We start from the raw sequence: 22,606 nt of genomic DNA on the forward strand, positions 1-22,606 counted from the left end.
ATAAAACTCATACGCTGAGGGGTGGGGAGTGAATTCTTGTGCAACATTTGAATGGCATCACAGAACGCCTGTGCTATTCATTCCACTGCAGGTCATCCAGTGGCGAGTTTGGGCCGGGTTCTACCTCCTTTTTCCCGAATCTTTCATACATTGCATCAGGTCAGAAAAATAAGATGGCACGTGATCCGTTTCAGATGACAACGGAAAAGGCGAGAGGAAGAGAAAAACCTTCACATTGGCCTCAGTGCGGTCATTGGCCATGACCCTATGAGATCACTGATACGGACATAGACCAGCATACGTTCAAAGCAGAGATAGTTTGACTTTTAATAACTGGATAGCAAATTTCATTAAGTAGAGAATGGCTGGCAAACTAAAAAAATGAGAAGGCCTCAGGGTTAAGCATCTTCCTCAGGGACACAATGGTAGTAAGTGGGGTTTGAACCTGTGACTTTGTGGTCTTCTGGTTTACTACTCCCACTACCAAAGAGCATGCACACCGGGCAAATTGGATCAGGGACTCTAAAATTGGCCGCAGGCATGTGTATGGTGTGTGTGCGTTTGGTGTTGCCGCCTGAAGGCCCACCCAAGGTGGGTCCCAGTCTTGCACTCGATGACCTGGGTAAAGCTGACACCCTATGGTGAACTCTGCAGTTACTGGAAGCAAATGAGTGCAACAGAGTAATTTTGCTACCTCAATCAAAATGCACTATGACTACTATTTCAAGAAATTAATTCTCATATTGAATAGACTTTTGGATATACCAGTCTAGTTATGAATATTTCTGACCACCAGAGGGCAGTGGAACACTTTCAGCCAGGTCCATTATATCGGAAGATTCTGCATTCATAACATACATTAATGGACACAAATAAATTCAGGTTAGACATAAAAAAACATTTAGTCATTTAACTTATTTTATTTCAGTTTCCATAAAATAAATAACATGGGATTAAAATTATCAGTAACAAAAACAAAACAAATTAAAAGAAAAAATTGCTTGAACAGCTCAGTTTTGGTAAGTAGGCACTTATGTTGCAGTCTTCTCAAAAACCAAATGTACACAGCCATATCTTACTTCTCACTCACACACCCTCTCACACACACACACACACACACACACACACACACACACACACACACACACACACACACTCCCAATTTGGCAGAGAAAGAAATATAGGCACATGTGCAAACATACATTGCTCGAAACTGCAGTAAAAATAAGAGAAAAAGTGACATTTTAGTAAAAATGTTAGGGTCAGTGGGATATTCTATAATATAGTAAACAATCAAATCATAAAACCAAACCCAAATAATATTAGCCAAAATTAGCCTTAAAAAGCTCTGCAAAAAGCACACAAAATCGGAGTTTTGATGGCACATAGGACTCACTAACCTGCTCTCACTTTCTAAAATAAGTGGTCATTTAAGCCCCATTTTGTCCCCGCTGACACCCTCCGTTCTTCTGGTTTAAGACAGTTGTCAAGCAGGATTCAAATAAGCAACAATCATGAAAACAATGGAATCACACCTTAGTGTAAAGGTTTTAAATTGCCATGGCGTTACAGAATGAAGCTCTGACAAAGAAGTGGTGATTAAAATTTAAAAAGAAAGAAAAAAAAGCCATCCCTTAACTTGAAAAGGTCTAAAAATACACTCACAAAATGTTTTAGAATAATTCTGGTGCGTATTAATAAAATCGTTTACCCAAAAAAAGAAAGTGGTTTAAAAGCAGATGGACAATGTTAATGTGAATTTTTCTGTTTATTCTGTATTGTCTGCAACCTCCCTTTTAATTGAATGGAGCCAAATCCCCATAAAAATGAGAATAAACAAGAAACATACCATCGCTTATTATTATTCAGCTCCATATTAGTATTGCAACCGCATCCATACTTAACCAGTTCTAAACAATTACTAATCCAACGATGATTAGCACACTGAATACCGCATGGTAACCTTTTTAAAGGTTCGTATAACCACTGGTCAAGTAAGTACCCCTTGCAGAGAGCGTATTACCATCTCTCCGCTGTCACCTTGTAACATACCAAAACAAGAAATGCAGATTTAAAAAAAAAAAAAAAAAAACATTTAAATGATATTGTTCTCTTATGCACACATTCTGTGGCCAGAGGACAGGTCCTGAAGCTACACAGCAGAAGGGAATTTGGAGGGGCTTTGCTGCCTCCTGTTCAAGTTCCACAGGCCTGTCCCACTAGTGGTCCGATCCACAGCCAATGGAAAGCCCTGCATAGATTTTTCTCTTTCACCTGTTTCCCTCCATCTTTCCAAACACAGCGGACTTCCTGTCTCCTCCTCCTGAGAGGAAGTGGTCAAGGGGTCACACCTGGCTGACTTGTAAATTTGCGTCGTCGAGGTCCAGAGGGGGCTCAGGGTTGTGTGGTTCGAAGCTGCTGCGGCGTCGCCACGGCGACTCCTCGCTCACTTGGAAAGCCGTGTCTCTTGCAGCGAGAGCCGGGCCCGGGGCCTTGGCAGCGGCAGCAGGCTCATGAAGTGCTCGCTGTCCCACGCCAGCCCCCGGGGCACCGCCGCATGCTGCATGTGTGGGCACGGCGGCGGCAGGCGGCTGTGGGTTGGGGGTAGACGCATGGGGGCGGTAGAAAGAGGAGCTGACGGCGTGCTCCTGCAGAGAGAGGGCACATGGACGGCATTAAATGTGTTTTAGTGACTGTGCTGGACAAGAGGCCTAGTTTAGCATAGTGAATCAGTAACTGCATGCATGCAGTGTCCAGTATGAGTGCGTCAAATGAGAGAACAGCATGTCGCCAACAGTGAACAGCAGAAGAGCAATCAGCCAGTACTGGTGGAAGTAGTTACAGTTATTAGTAGTAGTAGTAGTAACAGCAGAAAGTGTAAGTAAACTCACTTTCCAGCTACAGCTACCCACCAGTTCCATTTGTTAACCAGATGGGCCAAAGCACTGCACGCTCCAATAAGGCATGTTAATGAAGAAAAAACAAAAAATGGGACAAGCTCTGTATATACTTTGATAACCATTCTCTACACCTAGCCATAGAGGCATTTGAATAGGGCAATGAATTGGTATTTACAATAATAGTAATTATTATTATTATTACAATTATGATTGTAATGTAATTGTTGTCACTGGAAGCCAGAAACACTCATGCTTCAGTCGAAGTAGTGCGATAAAAAAAAAAAAAGCTGTTAAAAGATATGGCAGCAGTTTTACATGTTAAAAGGGCTAAAATTGAAAAGCATTAGTAAAACCTACTTTCCTATATGTGCATAAGACCACAGCCCACATGGTTCCTTGCACAGTTGTTATACACTTAGTTCTGAGCACAGGATGCTTGCTGTCTACATACCCTGAAAGGTGTAGGCTCAATGCAATAAGAAAGCTCAGAAGGTTAAAATACATTTGTGAGTAGAATCCAAAAACATAATGTACACCAATCAGCCATATCATAATGCCCAATGGTTTTAAATGTTACAGCTGCTTAGTGTTTTTGAAATAGGTATAGAGAATTTTTTTCAGAAGTGGTGTATAAGGCTAGTAGAGTGTACTGTGTACAGTGTGACTATTAAAGTTGTAGATACTGATTCACTGATTACACACTGACCTACCACACTTTGTGTAGTCGCCTCTTCAACACTAATGGTAAGAGTTAGTTGTCAGTAAGTGTCATACAGTGCATATTTAATAAGAGTACACAAAAAAAAAAAAAAAAAAACATACATGGAGTAAAAGATAAAAATAATCTAAATTGTATTCTTGCGTTTCTTTTACTGGCGGGTACAAGCGTTAGGGAGAGATGAGCGGTCAGGTGATGACTGCAGGGTTGAGGCAGATGCGATATAATTTATTATAAGTAAAGCCGGGAGATGAGCGGTGCCCGGCGGAGGGGGGTTGGGGTTGTGGAGATATGTACAGATGTAAGTTGGAGCGTGGGAGAGCGAGATGTTATGCCGATAGTTGACTCCACTGAACTACAATCACCTCTAAACCACAGAGGAGAGAAATGAAACGCCAGAAAGGCAGCTTTGAGGTAGTGGAGCTCACATACGTGCTGCCTTCAGCGGCGCGCGCCGAATACCTCTGAATACAAGGGTTCGAATGCCGCCTGGCCTGACGCATCTGAAACACAGCGCAAAGCCACATTACAGGACATAGGAGGCAGACAGAAGGTGGAAGAGGGAGACGGGAGGAATGAAGCAGACAAGGAGGTCGGTAGGGGGGAAATAAAAAGAGAGAAGAGAGAGAAGGCTGTGGTTTGCATTCTGCAGTTTCAAGTTGGACCCACTGCTTGTGCTCACTTCTGACCTTCAACTTCTGCAGTCAGTGCAAACCTTTACTGCCACATCTCCCGCGCATTAACAATGTGTGGGCCGTCACTGCGCCTTGATCATGCACTGCAGACAACTTTTGAAATGTCAGAATATTTGCATTTTTGTCTATGGGTATTGAAAATGTGTCACTAGTGGGCAAACATTGAAATGCACCTGACATGATCAAATAGCATATTTGGTTGAGAGCAAATAAAATGTCAGCTCAGGGTTCCAGCATCTGCTCTGTTGGAATGTTTGTATTTGGGTACATACAGAGGCTGTGGTCCGTCCAGGGCCCCTCTGGGCCACGATTGCCCCTGAAATGGCTTTGATCCAGCTATGCATCTCTTCTGGACTGTCCGCCTGAAAGGCGGTGGTAACAAGGGGAGAAAGAGCAACTGTTTTCTGAGCAGTTCCGCCGGATTTGTCATTTCAACCCAAAACACCTTTTTAACACCAAGTTAAAAATACGAGTGGAACCAAATACATAAAGAGAGAAAACATTTGTATTGCTAATGTTTACAATGACAACATGGTATTCAAAAAGCCATCTCACCTGTATGTAAAAGGTTCTAGCAGTGGTGACAACTTCAAACAGATTGTCTCGCATCATTATGTCACTACAATATAGCAATAACAAAACAAATAAACTGTAAGTAATGGTCAGTTTAAATGTTTATAAGTGTGGCAAACTATGTATAGCACTGTCCAGACCCAACATATTTTTAATGGTATTGTTTGGGGCATGTTCAAATGCAAACATTTTGAATGTGACCCAGTTTTGGTATAAACATGGGGGGGGGGAGAAGGGCAGTGAGTCTGTTGCAAGTGCACATATTTATATATCTACATCTAACCTCACAATACAACATTTCCAGCCTGAGTCAAGTCACGCATGCCAGGCGAACCACTCAATGCATGGCCAAAACCAGGATTCTCACCTCTGCTTACACTCATGCACTTTGTGAACCTCCTTCAGTGAAATAATCCTTAGTGGCTCTTTTTCCTGGAACAGAGATGTGAGATGCCAATAAATACTGAATATGTTCTACGGGGACCTATCGACCTTCATATGGACTACAATAAATTCTGGCCAAATTGAAAAATGCATTTAAGTAACATTTGTAACTGTTACAATCAAATAAAGAAGAAACTATTGATTTTAGTAGTGGACTGCTAGTCACAGGGAGAACACAATTTTCATTGCAGTGAACAGCACCACTAGCACAGGTAACGACACACTCAGAACTTTGAAAATCTCAACAGCAACAAATGATTTGGCCACAAAGCCACAAGCAGGAACTGAAAGCAAGTCAAAATAAGACCCTTCTTCCTTTTGGTTGACCAGAGAAGCAAATAGGACTTGTGGTATTTTCACCAGTAATATAACTCATTGAGTTATAATACAACAGAATTAAACAGTATTTCATCTTGAACAATCCTATAATAAAAATAACAAATGTTAAAGTAATTCATTCTTGAAACCTAAATTTCACTTGAGAGCAAATGTGTGTACTGTACACATAGGTCAGTCCTTCTTTCACATACAAAGCATTGAGTCCAGTCTTTTCATTAATGAAATTTACCATTTCATTTACATTGCAGATTATTAATTAATACTAAAACTATTAATATTTCCAGACTTTTTCAATCTACTTTAAGAAAGGAAAAAATAAGTGTGTATACCTTATTTTACTGTTCACACTGCAAAGATCATACTTGGAATGCTGGGATGCATTTTAACAGAGGAAACTAAATCAAAGTAAAATCAAAGTTGCTTAGTTGTAGCTTTACTTTTACTGCTTAGCAGCTCTTTTCAAAAATAAAGGAGGTGTCAAGCTAGCTTTGGTGAATGGTGGTGAATATACACTCATTTCTAAGGCTTAATTACAAGACATAAAATACAGCCCAATATGACATAACAGAGTAAGGAAAGAAAATAAGTTGTAAAACATGCTGTGACTGGCTCCCGAGTTTGAAATGTGTGGGGGGGGGGAGGGATTCCAGAGGCAGGTTCTGGCATGTGGCATGTCTGCATGGCAAACTTCTAAGTGTGAACCACACTGACAGTAAAAATACGCATGACAGTAAAAAATATGGCGAATCTAAGTTTCTAGCCTGAAGGTGCAGATCAAATGGATCGCATTTCCAGAATCTATGTGAAATGATCACACACTTACCAAATCGGATTTGAAATAGCTCAAAGAGTTCTCCTCGAGGATGAAATATCTACGTTTCCAGTTCTTCATCTGACAGGATGGGGAAATAAAATTCTCATTTTAAACAAATACAAAAAAAAAAAAAGAAGAAAGAAACGACAACTCTTTTGAGGTTAATAAAATATAAATAAGGGACTGCACTATGTGTGTGTGTGTGTGTGTGTGTGTATGTGTGTAAGAGAGAGACAAGCTGTTTTAAAAAAAAAAAAAAAAATTCATAATTGTGCAGTCCTAGACCTTTTCTAACATTTCACTGTCCATGGAAGAACAATAAATTCCACTAAAACATCACAGCAACATGTGATTGGGGGACGATTCTCACCACAGCTCCCTGTTTCACGCAGTAGCCGGCCTTGATAACGGACTGGTCCTGGGTTGGCCGACAAAGGAAGTAGGGCAGCTGGCTGCACGTGCGCCTCAGCGCCTCTTTCTCAGGTCCATTATAGCCATCTGCTCCCTCTTGCTGCAGCAGACACAGGAAGTCAACTGCAAGTTAACATAACATCACCAAGCTGACATAGGGCTACATACAAGATCCTCTCCAAATATAAAGAAGCGGCTGCGGGAGAGGTTGTAGCAATGAAGCAACACATTTCCACTTTTAAATAGGTTTGAAACGGTGAGTTAAATGGCTACACTGACACTTGGCATGCTGGAAAACTTGCTTTATTCCCAGAAATATCTGCAAATGATCACGGCAAGGGGTGGTTATTTGGGTGGACAAATATATGTAATCTGTGAAACTGTACTTTGTGTTCATTGTTACATTTCATATATACAAGCGGTGACTTACATTGGTATTAAGTATTACTAAAGTTTTATTAGCATGACATTATTGTTAGATTTTTTTATAATATTTGAAGTGACTTAATTTGAACACTGCTTTACCCACCATGCACTAAAAAAAACCTGGAACTCACAAAGTTCATATTAATGACAGAAATATTTGAGAAAAACGACCATTAATTATATTATTTGTGGTCACCACGATCCGTAATTACAGGTTAACTTCCAGGCATAACACCTTCTTAGAACACCTCAGGCATAATGTGCAGCAAAACCAGCATGCATCAAAATACTTTCAAAAGGTATCACCAGTTTGTCTGAAAGGTGTACTTATCTGAAAGAACAAACATACCTGTGTGAGTGTGATGATCGGAACCCCGCCAATTATCTCAGTCTTGTAAGAGACTTGCTTCCTGAAGCCTGCATCAGACTGGGCCTTCGGGTTCTCTGCATGTTGGGAAATCTCACATGTCTTTGGCACCTGTGAATCAAACACTAAAATCTGATCTGTCCCACCAAAACACACTTAATGTGGAGTGACTCATCTCCCACACATGAAAAAACAGCAGACACTCACTCTCACTTACGGTAAACCCGGTAAAGTGCTGAGAAAGGAAACGACTAATGTGAACGTACAGAGTGAGGACCACATGAGAATGAAAATGAGAGCGAGGGGGAGGAGGGGTAGAGAGAGCGGGTGGAGGAATCTTTGAGGTTGGTGCGGTGGAGGTTAGCAGCTGCACAGATCTAAGTCTTTAATTTCTGCACTCTGAGCTCCTCATCAGTAGCCTGCTTAATTATAGAAGTTTACGGTTTCCCTTTCTAGCGTGCACACACAAAAAAAAAAAACAGAACTCACAGTGATCTTGGTGGCATTATTCAATGCGTTGACCCACTCCACAAGATCCTGCTGATCATTAGCTTGCAGAAAGAACTTCCTCATCCCAGCATTAATGACTGTATGGAAAAAAAAAAAAAAAAACTTGACCATGAAAATTACATTCACAACATTTTTAAAAGACTCAAAGCATGTTGGTACAGTCCTGCATCCACTGCCACAATGTCTGGTTTGGGCTTTTAAAAAGCTGTACTTGTTGGACTGGGGTCTTATTTTTAAGGGCTGATTAAAGCTCTAATCCGTGGCTATGTTCATTCTGTCTATCTGATGGATCCAGGCTACTCACTGGTCACTTTCAAGTGGGCCCCGCCCTTCACAATCTCTGACTGGTTTAGAATACAAAAATGGGCCTAATGTGTGTGTTTGAACAACAAGGATTTACGGAGAACCCCCCCCGCGCATCTTGTCGCACTGGTGCGACCTCAGACTTTTTTTTTTTTAGTCGTACTACAGAGAAATTAGGCTCTCATTATTCAAGACATTCAGTAGCGGGCTGAGGTGGAAAGTGCTTAACACCCTGTAGCACAAAGGGCAGCACTGTTCCTCAGTCACTGCAAAAGAAATGAGGGGGAAGAAACAATCGGACAATGAGTCCAAGAGAGGGAGAGCGAGTGTGTCAGAGTTCACATGTGTGGCCATGAAACAGTGAGCTGTGTGTCTGTGTGTGCGTATAATCCTCTATCGTGGGCTGAGTTTCCCTCCATTTCACTCATTTGTCAAGGTTAACATTTGCACTTATCTCTGCAGCAGAGTTACAGTTTAGCCTGTAATCACCCCACAAAGGTTTGCAGGGTTTCTTACTGAAATACTTAAATTATGGAATGAAGACCAAGACCTGATTATTTGCATTTTACCTATGATCATACATCCAGCCACCTTGCACTCACACCTTTAGCACATGATTCAGTCCGGACTTCAGCATAAAGAATTTATTGGTCACTAAAATGTGCATTATTACCATTAAACCTAGCTTTTATAACTACAAAACACTATAAAACATCATTATTTACAACATTATGGAGGTGGCCTTTCCTAAACCCCCTTGTCTTGTGAAGTATTTTTAGATTCAACCCTTCCACTCTTACAGTACAGGACCAAATGTTCTGTTTGTATTGTATGCAGCACGTTCTTGGTCAGAGACTGTTTGTTTGTACAGTGTGTATATGGCTGAGCCGGCAGAGACAGCTAGTGCTACTTGGCTAGACGGTCCTACACTAAGAATATAAGGATTACAATTGGTCAGCCCTAAAAGTCCTGACATGAAAATTTCAAATTATTTTTATTATTTAACATTAATACATGTTCCTTTAGCATAGACATGGCAATAGGTGTGAAGAGTACTTTGTTCATTCTGCTATGCCGTTCTGAATGTGGCAGCTCAGACAGCCAAATCTGGAATTTGTCCCCTTATGTCATCACAAGGGGATTTTTTTAATGGAAAAAACAGCAGCATGACTCGTACCGCCTCTCTCCTCCTCATTAGCATTTAAAGCTACATACACCGAAATGGCGCGTCCTGGAGAAATTTCATTGTGGGACTGGCTCAAAACGGCTGTAATTCAACACCATGGATGAATTTTGGAAACAGACTTCCGATACAGTATTAGGGGACCACTAAGACCGATATAAAAGCAAAAAAAAAAAAAATCATAAGAGGAGACCTTTAAAAGATTAGCATCCCGACCCTTGTCTCTGTGCCACAGGAGTCATTCTGTGCCATAGTGTCCAGTTATGCTGACTGCATGGGGTGCATCTGTCAATAAATAGTGTAAAGCTGCTTAAATCTAATCAAATCTTTCTAAACCACCGTTAAATCTACAAAATAAAAACAAACACTAAAATAACAATAAAATGCGCATTTGCCTTATTTTTTGGTACAAGACCGAGAAAATGTCTAGCGAACATCATGAACATGGTCATTCAAAGCCAGGAATGAAACTAAAAGGCACTGATAAGAACAGCAGAGAACCTCATTCCATCACATCCCAGGAAATCCATGTCATGCTGGAAGTGCGGTGTGTGCGTGCGTGCGTGTTTGTGTGTGTGTCTGTGACTAAGCTTGTGTGTGACACAGATTATAGGAAGACTTAGTCACGTCTGAGGAAGCTGAAGCAGTATGGCACACAGCAAAGGCATGTGTGCTTAAAATTCTAAATATATATATATAAAAACATTTAAGAGCTGCGGTGAGATCAACACAACCTCAAGCCTTACTACAAGACAAACAGTGTAGTACACAGTTGAGCACAAACAGCAGGACACACCCATGACACACCGGATGCACCTGACAACCTTACTCTTGTGTGTTTGTGGGTTAGTGACACACACACACACACACACAGTGGGGAAAACAGTCGGTCCTTACCAAAGCAGAACTCCGCCTTTGGCCTCTGCTTGGTGGCGTCACTGACCTGCAATGTGACACACGCATTGAGTCATAAACACAAAGAAAAAGCAACAACAAAAAATAAATCATCTGCGCACCACTGATTCCACCACAGTAAAACAATGCATAATGCACAGCGAGGAACCTCACCTTGGAAATGTAGGTAAGTTTGAGAGAACCCTGGCAGCCTGCACCTTCAGGTAAGTTCTTTAAGAGATAGAGGAGAAAAAACACACAAAAATTTGCAATCGTTTGCAATATCTTTTTGGTACAAAATTTGTATGACACACCACTACTCCATATTCCATATGTATAAATTAATAAATACATGAAATATAATGCTTAACTCTGAGTCATAAATGTTCACAGCTTTTATAACCTTACAACCCAAGGAGGACAGCTTCATGCACAGCACCCAGTCGGGCTCATATGCACGTCACAGCGCCTTGAGCTCACCTGGGGGTTGTCCATATACCACACCAGACTGCCCTTCTGGGTGTCCAGTATGAAATATCGCCGCAGGAACTTCCCGCTCTGCTCCTGCTCCTCGATGTCCAGGAAGCCGCATATCCGATCCTGCCGGTCCACATAAGGCATTTCTGCGGCTCTGTTCCTTCCCGCTCCACACTACCACCAGCCACTGATGGGGAAAGGGGAAGAAAATGCTGCTGAATGCACTGGACGACGGACGTCACTGTCTTTTCCTTTATATAAAATAAAATAAATGTACTCTGCGCCCCACCCTAATTCATGGACACTGCAAATCTTTAACGTCACTCATAAGAACAAACCAGTTCTTTTGGGAAGAAAAAGAAGAAAAAATAGACATATATACAGGAACATATTTTTTTGAAAGCACTGTCTCCAGCTGTACTTTGCATAAACTCGCTTGACAGTCGGCACTCGATGTTCAAGTCGACTATGCAGGCCGTGACAGACAGTGGCATGAGGAAACACACCAGCGAGTGTGCCGCCGAGTGGGCGGAAGAAAAAGACAAGGGGCCGACTGTGTGAAGATTCTGACAGCGAGGGAGGGAGAAAGAGAGAAGAGAAGAGATGGAACTCAGATATGGATTTCATGCGTTTGGGCAAGCACATAATACAGAAAAACTGAAAATGGGGTGGGGAAAAGGAGAGGAGGAGAGAGAGAAGAGTGGGGGGGGGGGGGGGGGGGGCAGAGAGCTTTGTCTAATTGAACAACGTTTCAGAAAACGGGTTCAGGTGACAATACACGAACAGGACAAGTGTCCGTAGGAGAGAAAGGTGACGGTGATGAAACTTTGCTTTCCTGTAGGAAAAGACGGAGCACAGTGGAAAAATGGAGAGGACTTCGGTGCGCCTCGTCCCGATCGATATGCACAGAAGACACTCTGTCATGTTCTGGAAACCCGGGATAGAGTGAGTCGTTGTGTGGCAGGAGGGTCCCTGCTGTGAAAGGACCTTGTGTTAGAGCTGTGGCCCCAGCGATAAGCTCGTGTTGTTCAGAGGTGAGATGACGACAGGAGCAGTAGGCATTCGAGAAATCCCGCTTTTCCTCCCACGCAGATACGCACCCGCACATGCCAAACAGGTGATGACAAAATAAAACTCTTATATTTGGAATTTGCACCATTAAGTACAGGGTGGGCCATTTATATGGGGTGGTAGTAGCCTAGTGGGTAACACACTCGCCTATGAACCAGAAGACCCGGGTTCAAATCCCGCTTACTACCATTGTGTCCCTGAGCAAGACACTTAACCCTAAATTGCTCCAGGGGGACTGTCCCCTGTAACTACTGATTGTAAGTCGCTCTGGATAAGGGCATCTGATAAATGCCGTAAATGTAAATATGGATACACCTTAATAAAATGGTAATGGTTGGTGACATTAACGTCCTGTTTGTGGCACATTGGTATATGTGAGGGGGCAAACTTTTCAAAATGGGCGGTGACTATAGTGGCCATTTTGAAGCCGGTCATCTTGGATCCAACTTTAGTTTTTTCAATAGGAAGAGGGTCATGTGACATCAGATTTATTGGTATTTTCACAGGGAAAAAATGGTGGTTTTAACGTAACTTTATTCTGAAATGTGTTCAATGTCGCCAACCATTCCCATTTTATTAAGGTGTATCCATATAAATGCCCCACCCTGTACATTTCCCGATTAGATTTTCGCAATTTTTCCCGACTGAAATTGAAGACAGCAGTGATAATAAACGGTTCATTAACATATAAAACCCTGACTCTCGCTGCCCTCCTCAGCTCAGTTTTCAGCCGGTGAACTACGTCACCTCGTGCCGCGTGCGTTCCTTCTGTATTCCAGCGTCTGCGCTACAGCGTGGCTGCGTTTAAAAGTAATGTACATTTCTGCCGTTTTTAACGTGACTGAAAAATGCCCAAAGCTGATCACCGCCACCCAGCTGAGCTTCTTCGCGATCGTCGATCCAGGTCGTAAAAGTCGGCCAGTCGTACGTATCAGGCCACTGGCGTGTCTATGCAGCCCGGAAAGGGCCCAGATTAACATTAGCGACACCGATCCTTATTGTGTTCATAAAACCACTTTAACAGGCTGCTGGCGGGGAGCAGGTACGGACTCTCTGAAATCACACTTACCCGCGATACGCCGCCTACAGTACCGACTGATACTCGGCACATTACAGGGCCGTTCTCTACAACATGATCCCAAGAACTAGGCGAGAATATTTTTTAATATTCACCATTGAAGGGTCGTCACCGTACTGCTGCTGAGAGTAAACTGCCTTTACATTTACAGCATTTATCAGACGCCCTTATCCAGAGCGACTTACAATCAGTATTTACAGGGTTAAGTGTCTTGCTCAGGGACATGACGGTAGTAAGTGGGGTTTAAACCTGGGTCTTCTGGTTCACAGACGGGTGTGGTACCCGTTAGGCTACTACCAGCCTTTGGTGCCTCTCTCTACTCTTTAATGCTATGACTTATGGTGAACAACCCAGGATTTACTGTAGGGGCTGTTTTGAGCAAATAGAAAATTGTGTCCCTGAGCAAGACACTTAACCCTGAGTGTGTCCAGGGCGACGGGCCCTGTAACTACCGATTATAAGTCGCTCAGGATAAGGGCGTCTGATAAATACTGAGAATTGCATTTACGGCATTTTCCATACCCTCTGCAACAATAACGATAAACAATACTTTCAATTTAAAGTATCATTCTCCTCTTTCCCTTTTCTTTTGCATTACTGCATTTGTACATTATTATTTATTTAATTCTGAATCCTGAATTTTTAATTCTGAATTCTGAATTTTTCGTCCTGACATGTATTCACATTAAATAAGTCACATAACACATTGCTACAATGCATCCACTGTTTTATTCCATTTTATTTCAGTAATTTTGAGTTGTTACTTCAAAGCAACATTCATAACCCATGTCTAGCAATTAAATCGAACAACATACATTGCAAAGTGCGGTCTTTTTTTTTTTTTTATAATCTGACTGATTTGAGCTTCACTAGCTGGTACATAAAGTGTACAGTGAAGTGATTTGTCATTGTGATACACTGCAGCACAGCACGTGGTGCACTCAACGAAATGTGTCCTCTGCTTTTAACCCATCATTTTAACCCATGGTGAGAGGTGGGCAGCCATGACGAGAGGTGGGCAGCCATGACAGGCGCCCGGGGAGCAGTGTGTGGGAACGGTGCTTCGCTCAGTGGCACCTTGGCGGATCGGGATTCGAACCGGCAACCTTCTTATTATGGGGCCGCTTCCTTAACCGCTAGGCCACACACACTCGCATCAGGCACGCTGTGCATGGACTCATGTTCCTGAATACGCGCGATTCGTTACACTTGATCATTTAAGCTCCCACATCAATTAAGATGATATCGTAGGTGATTAATATCGCACAGCCGTAGGGTTAACTGACTCAGGGTCTACGGTGAAAAGCTGGTGTGAGTAAACAGCATGTGTGTGCAGGGGGGGGCAGGAACAACTGGTTTCCAATGACGCAGCTGTCTGTGTCGACTCTAGGCAGCAGGGCTGCTCGCAGAGGCCGACACGCCTGTTCCAGACACGCCCGCTCAGGCTCACAGGTCACGTCCAGGGTTAATCGACCCCTCGATATCACGCGCGTCAGGATCCCCGCCCCCCTACCCAGGTCTCTTGCGCATCACAGCGCTGCAGTCAAGTGATTGTCACTGTGAAGACACGGCACAGCACATTCAGGATTTGAACCCGCAACCTTCTGATAATGATTTCGCTTCTTGCTTTTACTTTTTTTCCCAGCAGATAACACAACAAAAAAAAAAAAAAAGAACTAGAAACAAGAAGTCTGTTCAGCACAGCCAACCTTTCACCTTTGACGATGACATTTTCAGCCACCACTGGGTTACGGTTTTCCTAACTCTGCACACAGCACCGCACCTCTAAACGTCCATTTTAAGAGGATGCAAATACAGCAATAACTGTATCGAAAGCAATAAATGTAATCAGAAGGTTGCCATTTCGAATCCCGATCCGCCAAGGTGCCACTGAGCAAAGCACCGTCCCCACACACTGCTCCCCGGGCGCCTATCATGGCTGCCCACTGCTCACCAAGGGTGAGGGTTAAAAGCAGAGGACACGTTGTGTCACCGTGTGCTGTGCGGCAGTGTTTCACAATGACAATCACTTCACTTTCAGATGGACAAACCTGATAATCATACAAACGATGCACTGTGCAAAAGATGGAACTTGCCAATTTAAACTTTTTTGTTAGTCGTTTCAATGCAAGAAGGCCTTTTAACCATGACTTTATCTATAATGACTGTCCCATCACAGTTTGTCGAACGGCTTTAATTGTTCTAGTCGCACTACACAGTACTACACTGCACCGTGCCCTATTGTACATAATTGTTGCATGAAGTCAACTTCATATATATATTTACCATTTATCCAGCAGCCACAAAGAAACAACTTGCACCTTTACCTCTTATCTATTAACCCTACTAAGTGCTCGCAGTGAACCGCTGTACGAAATCCAATACTGTCATTTCAGGAATCAAATAGGCCTTTTGACACCGATCACATGGCGACGATCCTGCATAGACACGGCCCGGCTGCAGGTAAATGGGAATAAAACGGAATTCCGCACTGCTGTAAGCAAGGTCCACGGACTATTCCAGGTTAATCGCACGGAAACAGCATGTGGAGAAGTTTCCAAACCACCTGAACCGAAAGAATCGGGTTTACGGGGAGGGAATCATTTAATAAGCTAAGCGTGATTTCCATTACTTTTAGTTAACCCCATCTAGTCACTTCATTTTAAATATAGATATCGTGTGGGTCAATTCGAACGTGGCATGCTATGTGAGTGAAACTACACGGGAAGAGATTTAAAGACATTTACGCACAAGCAAAACGCCAACTAAATAAATGAGAAATTAATTTGGGTTCTTCGTTATTGTCCTCCTTTTAATTTTCTGTAAAAGAATTTCTCACAGGTGTGAGACGTCGATGACTGGATATTTATTTGCGTTAAAAAAAGGGCAGAAATAAGATAAGCCCTTGTTTTAATTAACCAGATTTATCGCGCCGGGACGGTTCCACATTTCAGAAATAACATTGCATTGCGTTTTTTTTTTTCGTTTGTTCTGGAAGCCCATGCAGCCGCGGCTCCCAAACTTCCCCGAAAACCATCCCGACAACTTCCCCCAAACCCACGGGGACAAGCTCCAACAAGCCTGACAACTGTAGCTTTAGCTCCGCGGCTAACCAGGTCCGTCACGGGCGCGGTGGATTAAAAAAACAACTAGAAACTAGATTATTAAAGCAATAATGGTGGGAAAAAACAAGCCCAACACACCCAGAAGAAGGGCGTGTGCGGGCTACTTACAGGCTTCCCGCCGGGCGGAGAGGAGCGAGGAACTCGGCGGGGAGCGGGCCCATCTCCGCCGCGCCGCGCCGCGCTGCTCTGCGCGCCTGTGTGCGGCGCTACGTGCCTCCCTCTCCCGAGCGGAAGTGGCCGTGCGTCGCGCCGCCGCCAGGGGGCGCGCCTCTGCCGCCCGGCGCCGGTGTCGTGCCGAAATGGAGCGCTTAGCCAGGGTTACCATCCTGACACAGTGTCATCAAATCAATATCAAACTTGTTCTCCTCTCACTTTTACAGTAAATAACAGGTCTTGATATTAAAAATGAAACAAATTTACGTCCAAAATGTGTATTTTTTTTTTTGCCAACAAGTCATTTGTGACTTATTGGTCATCTGTGTGGTTTAGCCTTCTGATGGCCTGGCAGAAGAACCTGTCCTGCACTCTGTTGGTACAGGATCCACTGCTAAACTACCATCTGCATGAGAATTAACAAAATAAACATGTTCACATCCACGTTCTAGATACGTTTTGGTGACGGACACAAAACACAGTGCAAAGACTGTGCATCAGATTTGTGGTGCAGTAAGATTATATTGCTGGATAAGAATACAATAATATGGTGTGTTAAAGAGTTTAACCACGCTTCATAATGGTCAGGGTAGACGGCGGGTACACTTTGTTTTCTGTTTTCCATAACCACACCAAAACTAGGTATATCATACCATGTTATACTAAGTGGCATACTATGTGATATACTATCACATTTGATATACCATGATATGATGTACAACAGTGTATCATATATGTCATATGTGATAGTATATTTAATGAAAATGCATTAATTAAAATGTGAAATGTTTTATTACAATGGATTTTTTGAAAATCATTGCAAATGGTAAAGAGTATTGCAAACCGTACCCCTGTACCAGGCTGATCCCCCTCATTCATTTCTCCAGGATCTGTTACTACCTTGTAAAACCTTAAAGTCATGTTATGTGTCAAATTTCCAGGCACGGATTAAGCTTTATTGTAATATGAGTTAACTTGAACAGCCACATAAGAAAGAGAAGCCATTCAATGTGGTGGAGGGCTGGTGAAGTGAAACACATGCCTAGAAAAAAGCATGACATCTTTGCACAGGTGAAGTTAACATCTTTCAAATTGCATATGATTGTAGAGGATGATGTATGACAAATCAGGATCACTTCCTGTCTGCTTTCTGTGTCTGTTTGCCTCCTGCCCTCCATTATTTCCATGATTCGGGATAAGTTGCTGTTGGTAGTTTTTGCACTTCATTCATGAATAAAAAGGCCACTTCAGACATCAACCAATAAAACCAGTTTGGTTAAAAATTTGACGCCACCTTGTGGTTCAACTAAAGGTTTTGCCAGTAGAGGCCGAACCAAAACCCAAACCCCTGACAAATCCTGGTTGAAGGTTTAAGGATTTAATGTCCTTTTAGTCATTTGAAATAGAAGCTCGTTGTCACTATGTGGGGAGAGGCAGAAAAGTAGAAGGTTAACGTATTTGACATTTGTATACCACTACCATTTTACAGTAAAGTCTTTCAAGATGCACAAGAGTGGGCAACTGGTTGTGTGCAAATATGCACTTAAGTGCAAAGTGAGAGCATCTGAGCTCACTGATGTGTGTATTCAGTGTGAATGCTACAAGCAGTCCTTAATCAGCTCAGTCAACACACTCGCTTCATTAAGCAATGACATTTCTCAAGCTGTGTTTCCTGGCACTGCACTTGTTTCCTTTTGACAGCATTGTCTCTTCTGATTGCAGGAAGAAGTGCAGAAATTCAGATTCCAGCCTGCAATGCAGGGATTCTGCTCCAAAATTGAGAAGGCCAACCCCACTGTAACTTCACAGTTTGTGGTAGTAAAGGAGGTGGTCAGTTGCGTAAATCAAGGGACAATCCGTTAAGTACGTAATGTAGAAATGTGGAAAAATTCAAATGTTGAATCTGTCACGTCCATGTGGGCATGACGCGGCGGTTGAACGGAGAGAAGGACGAAGAGTGACGAGAAGACGTGGAATGAAGGACGCTTTCACCTGACATCACAAAACCAGGGTTTAATTGTGAATCACAAGACAGGGGAGACATCCGAGACGTAGACACTGGTGAACATAACGTTAAAATAACGTTAAAGACCTGACAGCGAACAGAAACGAACAGAGCAGCTTTATACAATTAACACAGGTGAAAACGATTAGGGAACATTACACAGGACAACAATGAAACTCCGGTCCGGATCCCGGACCGGCGTAACCCCCATTTCGGACCGGATCGTGACAGAATCGTTGGGCAAAAAATTATATAAACATATGTAGCGGTTCTTCTCCTGCTTTGGGTATTTTTATTTTGCTCCTCGAACAGCAAATGACAAGATGACACCAAGAGATTGCTTAACCATGTGTATTTTTCTGCACAAAAAGCAAAGTCGCATCAGAACATCGCATCACAACATCGATGCTACTTCCTGTGCCTCGCTCTACAATATGCATTATTATAAGAACATGCGCACACAGAATATTCCTAATATGCACATCATTTATAATAAAAAAATAACATTCTGGGCACCAACCCCTCGTACCTCTTACAGCCCACGCCATGTAATCAAGAAACGGAACCAGGTCTCCGACCCACTAACCCATAGAATTTTTGGGGGGTGAGCAGAGTTTTATAACTGACATAACGTTTCACAATAACCCTAAATTAAACAAAAAGAAAATACAGAAACATATTTGATATAACCAGAAACACTGACACACTTAGACATTCAACAATAATTAAACACCCAGGTTGTTACTATAATTCCCTTACCAACACCAGAATACAGATAACCAAAATAAAGGTCTTTAGAAAATAAGAAAATTGAAGACACAAAGCACACATCACACACAGTATAACCACATCACTCCAGCACACATACATATGACATACATACATAGATACATGCCATTTGTTATTCTTGCATGTATGAGTTTATGTTCATATTCATATTTCCACTCATTAATTGCACATTTTGTAATTGATTAATCACAATTAATCCTTAAGAATAAAGCTTGCTATAGCATATTTTAAACAATGACATGGAAAGAGACTCAGATAGAGAATGAAATGGAGATGAGCACCCTGTAGACTCTGATGGCAGTGGTTATTACTTCAGCTTTCATAATAGTTGAGTAACTTCTTATATTCATATGTGGATAGCCCTGAAATGTGTTTGACATCTCTGGGAAAACTGGTTATAACCAACACATGAAAAATATGGTTGTTGCAATGGATATTAATTATAGTTGCAATAAGGAAGATCCTTTACATGCAAGACCTATGTCAACAAATGTTAGCAAACAGTTGCCAAACAGTTGCCCTCCTGAAATGTGCACAGGGACAGGGATGATAAATTTGTTAATATGTCCGGCTTACCATTAGAAATCCATTCAGAAGGTCAAGGCAGGTCAAATGTGTATTGAAGCATCCGTGTAATCAAAAGAAATTAAATTTCAAATGATTATCAAACTTTTTCTCCTGTCACTTTTACAGTAAATAACAGGTCTCGATATTAAACATTAAACAAGTATATCTCCAAAATGTGTCTTTTATGCCGATAAGTCATTTTATTGTCAGAATGTGGATCTGTGTGGTTTAGCATTCTGACTGCCTGGCAGAAGAACCTGTCCTGCAGTCTGTTGGTACAGGATCCGCTGCTAAACTACCATCTGCATGAGAATTAACAAAATAAACATGTTCACATGCACGTTCTAGGGACTTTTTGGTGACGGACCCAAAACACAGGGCAAAAGCCGTGTTTATTAGTTTTGTGGTGCAGTAAGGCATATATTATATTGCTGAATAAGAATACAACGCCCATAATATGTACACTTTAGAAACCGGTGTACACTTTCTCACACTGTTGCAGATTGCTCCAGTTTTTACAGCACCCCAGACGATTTACAGCAGGTCAAATAATACAATTATTGTTACAGCATGACCAGGTGGGCCTTTCCCCCAGATATTTACATTTATGGAGGCTATAAAGAACATTTGAATCATCTATCTGTGTATAAAAGTTCCAGTGCTTGTGGCTTTAGGACAATTCGAAACTAAGAAGAAATATGGGGACTGAAACGACTCTGCTCTTCACCCTCATCACTCTCACCGGTGTTCGAGGTACAGTTTAATAATAAGACAGGACATTAAAACACGTTTTATAATAATGCTTATAATGTACTATGATATTATAGTTATATTGTCATATATTAGATTCATGTTGTCAAATGCATGTCTACTGAAAGACTGCACAGAATGTGTTAATGTATTGTTTTTACTTTTTTTTTTTTTTCCTATTTAGCTTATTTCACAGATTTTACGCCCTATACACCAGGTAAGAATTCCAGTGCAATACAGTATCAGGTAAGAAATATAGTATAACACAGCACAGGAAGACAATACTTTTGTTATCTTTTTTTATAGACAGAATTTGGGATTCCTGTGGTGGTAACCTTAACCGAAGTTGGGGGGAGATTGTCAGTCCCGGATATCCCAGTAACTACCCCAACAATGCACGCTGCACATGGAGGATCCAGAGCCCGTCAAGTCATATTATCACACTCCATATCAATTATATGCAGTATGTATCAAGTTTGTTGGTCAAACAGTTATTCATGCACTTCTCTGTCTTTCAAGTCTCTGATGGAAGATGGTCAGACTTGATTAATTAGTTTCTGAAGCAATTGGGATAATCTGATGGAAAAGGACATCTCTACAATTTAAAAATCCAGTGCATGTTTGTGCAGAAATGTTCTTAGTTTTCTTGCATCTTGCATTATTGTGTGCATCAGCTGTGATGTCTCAGTTCTTTTTTTTCTGCAGGACTGAAGATCACTCAAACTGTACACATGATTCCATTTTAATTTACGATGGCCCGTCTGAGTCCTCCCCAATGATGGCAAAACTTTGTGGGTTCCGTACTGGTTCATTTAACTCCTCAAAGAATGAAATGACAGTGGTCTTCACTAGTGATTCAAGCAACACTTACCGCGGTTTTCAGGCTGACTATGTTTTTGTGGGTAAGTTTCCTGTCATCAAAGCCTGCCATAGTCCAATAAACCCATCATATACCATGTATTTTATCAAGTTATTTTAATAATGGCAACTGCAAATTACTAATAGCAACTTCACTTTTCCCTTTTTGACAGATATTATGTAATCTGTTTCTTTTAAATTTTTTTGTGTATTTATTTGATTAACTTGTTATCACACTCTGACTGTGCTGTAAATCTTGTTCTAGGATTAGTAGAATATAAATTAAGAGCGTGAATTATTACTGGTTTATTCATTCAGCAATAAGCAGTTTTGTTAAAAGCATCAGAAAAAACGTTTCGAATTTCACCCATTACTAGATGACTGCCCCACGACACAATGAGCAATCTTGTCAAACTTTTGCTAAGCGCAGAGCTACGAATTAAGAGTGTAAGGTCAAATGCATTATATGATTAAAATAGATTAAACAACAAAGAAATACAACCTTTACCGACATTTTTTTCAAGCCAGGCAGAACCAAAAACAAGGCAAACATGGTAATATTCGGTGCAGGCTGCATAAGCACACAGACACACACACACACACACACACGCACTGTAACAAGGTCTGAGTTGGAAATGATGAACTGTTGGGTTTCTGGTAGATGTGCCTTCCTGCAGGTACAGCTGTGGATACTCCTTTGGCAGCTGCTCCTGCTCCAGCTCATGCCAGTACTACGGGGACTGCTGCCCTGACTACTACAGTGAGTACAGCTGAGCCTCTGTCCGGTGGCAGCTCTGTACTGACCGGTTGTAGGGGGTTGGCTGCCTAGTGGCACCTTTCTCAGCCAGTTGGGTATTCTACAGTAATTCTTAATGTAATTCTTTTCTTTTCTAGATTACTGCGTTGCAGTAACCTCGCCACCAGGTAGGTCTCCATCACAACATGAACATGGTTTTATTATACTTAAATAAGGCTCAAGGGCCAAAACAGACAATAAATATGGAAGTAGGAGGGTCTTGACAGACAACAACACTATGCGGGCAGAATAGAACAGACAAGGGACCAACACTAGACATGGAAGGGCAGGTTATATGCACATGAGGTTAATTAGACAACATCATAAATCACTCAGACACAAACGAGATGTTGCGCCCCC

General features: G+C 41.9%; 1 protein-coding gene across 6 annotated transcripts; it reads right to left on the minus strand.

The window, feature by feature from the left end:
- Positions 1–896: 896 nt before the first annotated feature.
- plekha1a (pleckstrin homology domain containing, family A (phosphoinositide binding specific) member 1a) lies at positions 897–16,552 on the minus strand. 6 transcript variants are annotated; one of them, XM_028990019.1, is made up of 13 exons: positions 16,437–16,552; positions 11,058–11,241; positions 10,752–10,808; positions 10,581–10,626; positions 8,177–8,274; positions 7,670–7,798; positions 6,854–6,994; positions 6,493–6,561; positions 5,254–5,318; positions 4,869–4,932; positions 4,586–4,675; positions 4,051–4,121; positions 897–2,648 (listed from the first exon to the last, which is right to left on the minus strand). In XM_028990019.1, exons 2-13 carry the CDS (start codon positions 11,196–11,198, stop codon positions 2,447–2,449), a joined length of 1,173 nt encoding a protein of 390 aa, XP_028845852.1. In that variant the 5' UTR covers positions 11,199–11,241; positions 16,437–16,552; the 3' UTR covers positions 897–2,446. The 6 variants fall into 6 exon arrangements, 4 of the variants coding, with proteins under 4 accessions (XP_028845852.1, XP_028845849.1, XP_028845850.1 ...); XM_028990016.1 differs by having other exon boundaries at positions 3,984–4,121; XR_003750603.1 differs by having other exon boundaries at positions 2,521–2,648; positions 2,892–4,121.
- Between the last annotated feature and the right edge of the window lie 6,054 nt (positions 16,553–22,606).

The sequence above is a fragment of the Denticeps clupeoides genome, chromosome 8 (assembly GCF_900700375.1).
Source record: "Denticeps clupeoides chromosome 8, fDenClu1.1, whole genome shotgun sequence".
NCBI classification, from domain to species: Eukaryota; Metazoa; Chordata; class Actinopteri; order Clupeiformes; family Denticipitidae; genus Denticeps; species Denticeps clupeoides.

What these genes read in the sequence shown, in the direction of transcription:
- plekha1a (XM_028990016.1), bottom strand. Translation starts at nt 11,198, where the DNA reads ATGCCTTATGTGGACCGGCAGGATCGGATATGCGGCTTCCTGGACATC. An exon ending in GCGTGAAACAGGGAGCTGTG is followed by an intron (nt 6,562 to 6,853) that starts GTGAGAATCGTC and finishes CCATCCTGTCAG; the next exon opens with ATGAAGAACTGGAAACGTAG. An exon ending in CTCTCCTCTGTGGTTTAGAG is followed by an intron (nt 2,649 to 3,983) that starts GTGATTGTAGTT and finishes CTCTCTCTGCAG; the next exon opens with GAGCACGCCGTCAGCTCCTC.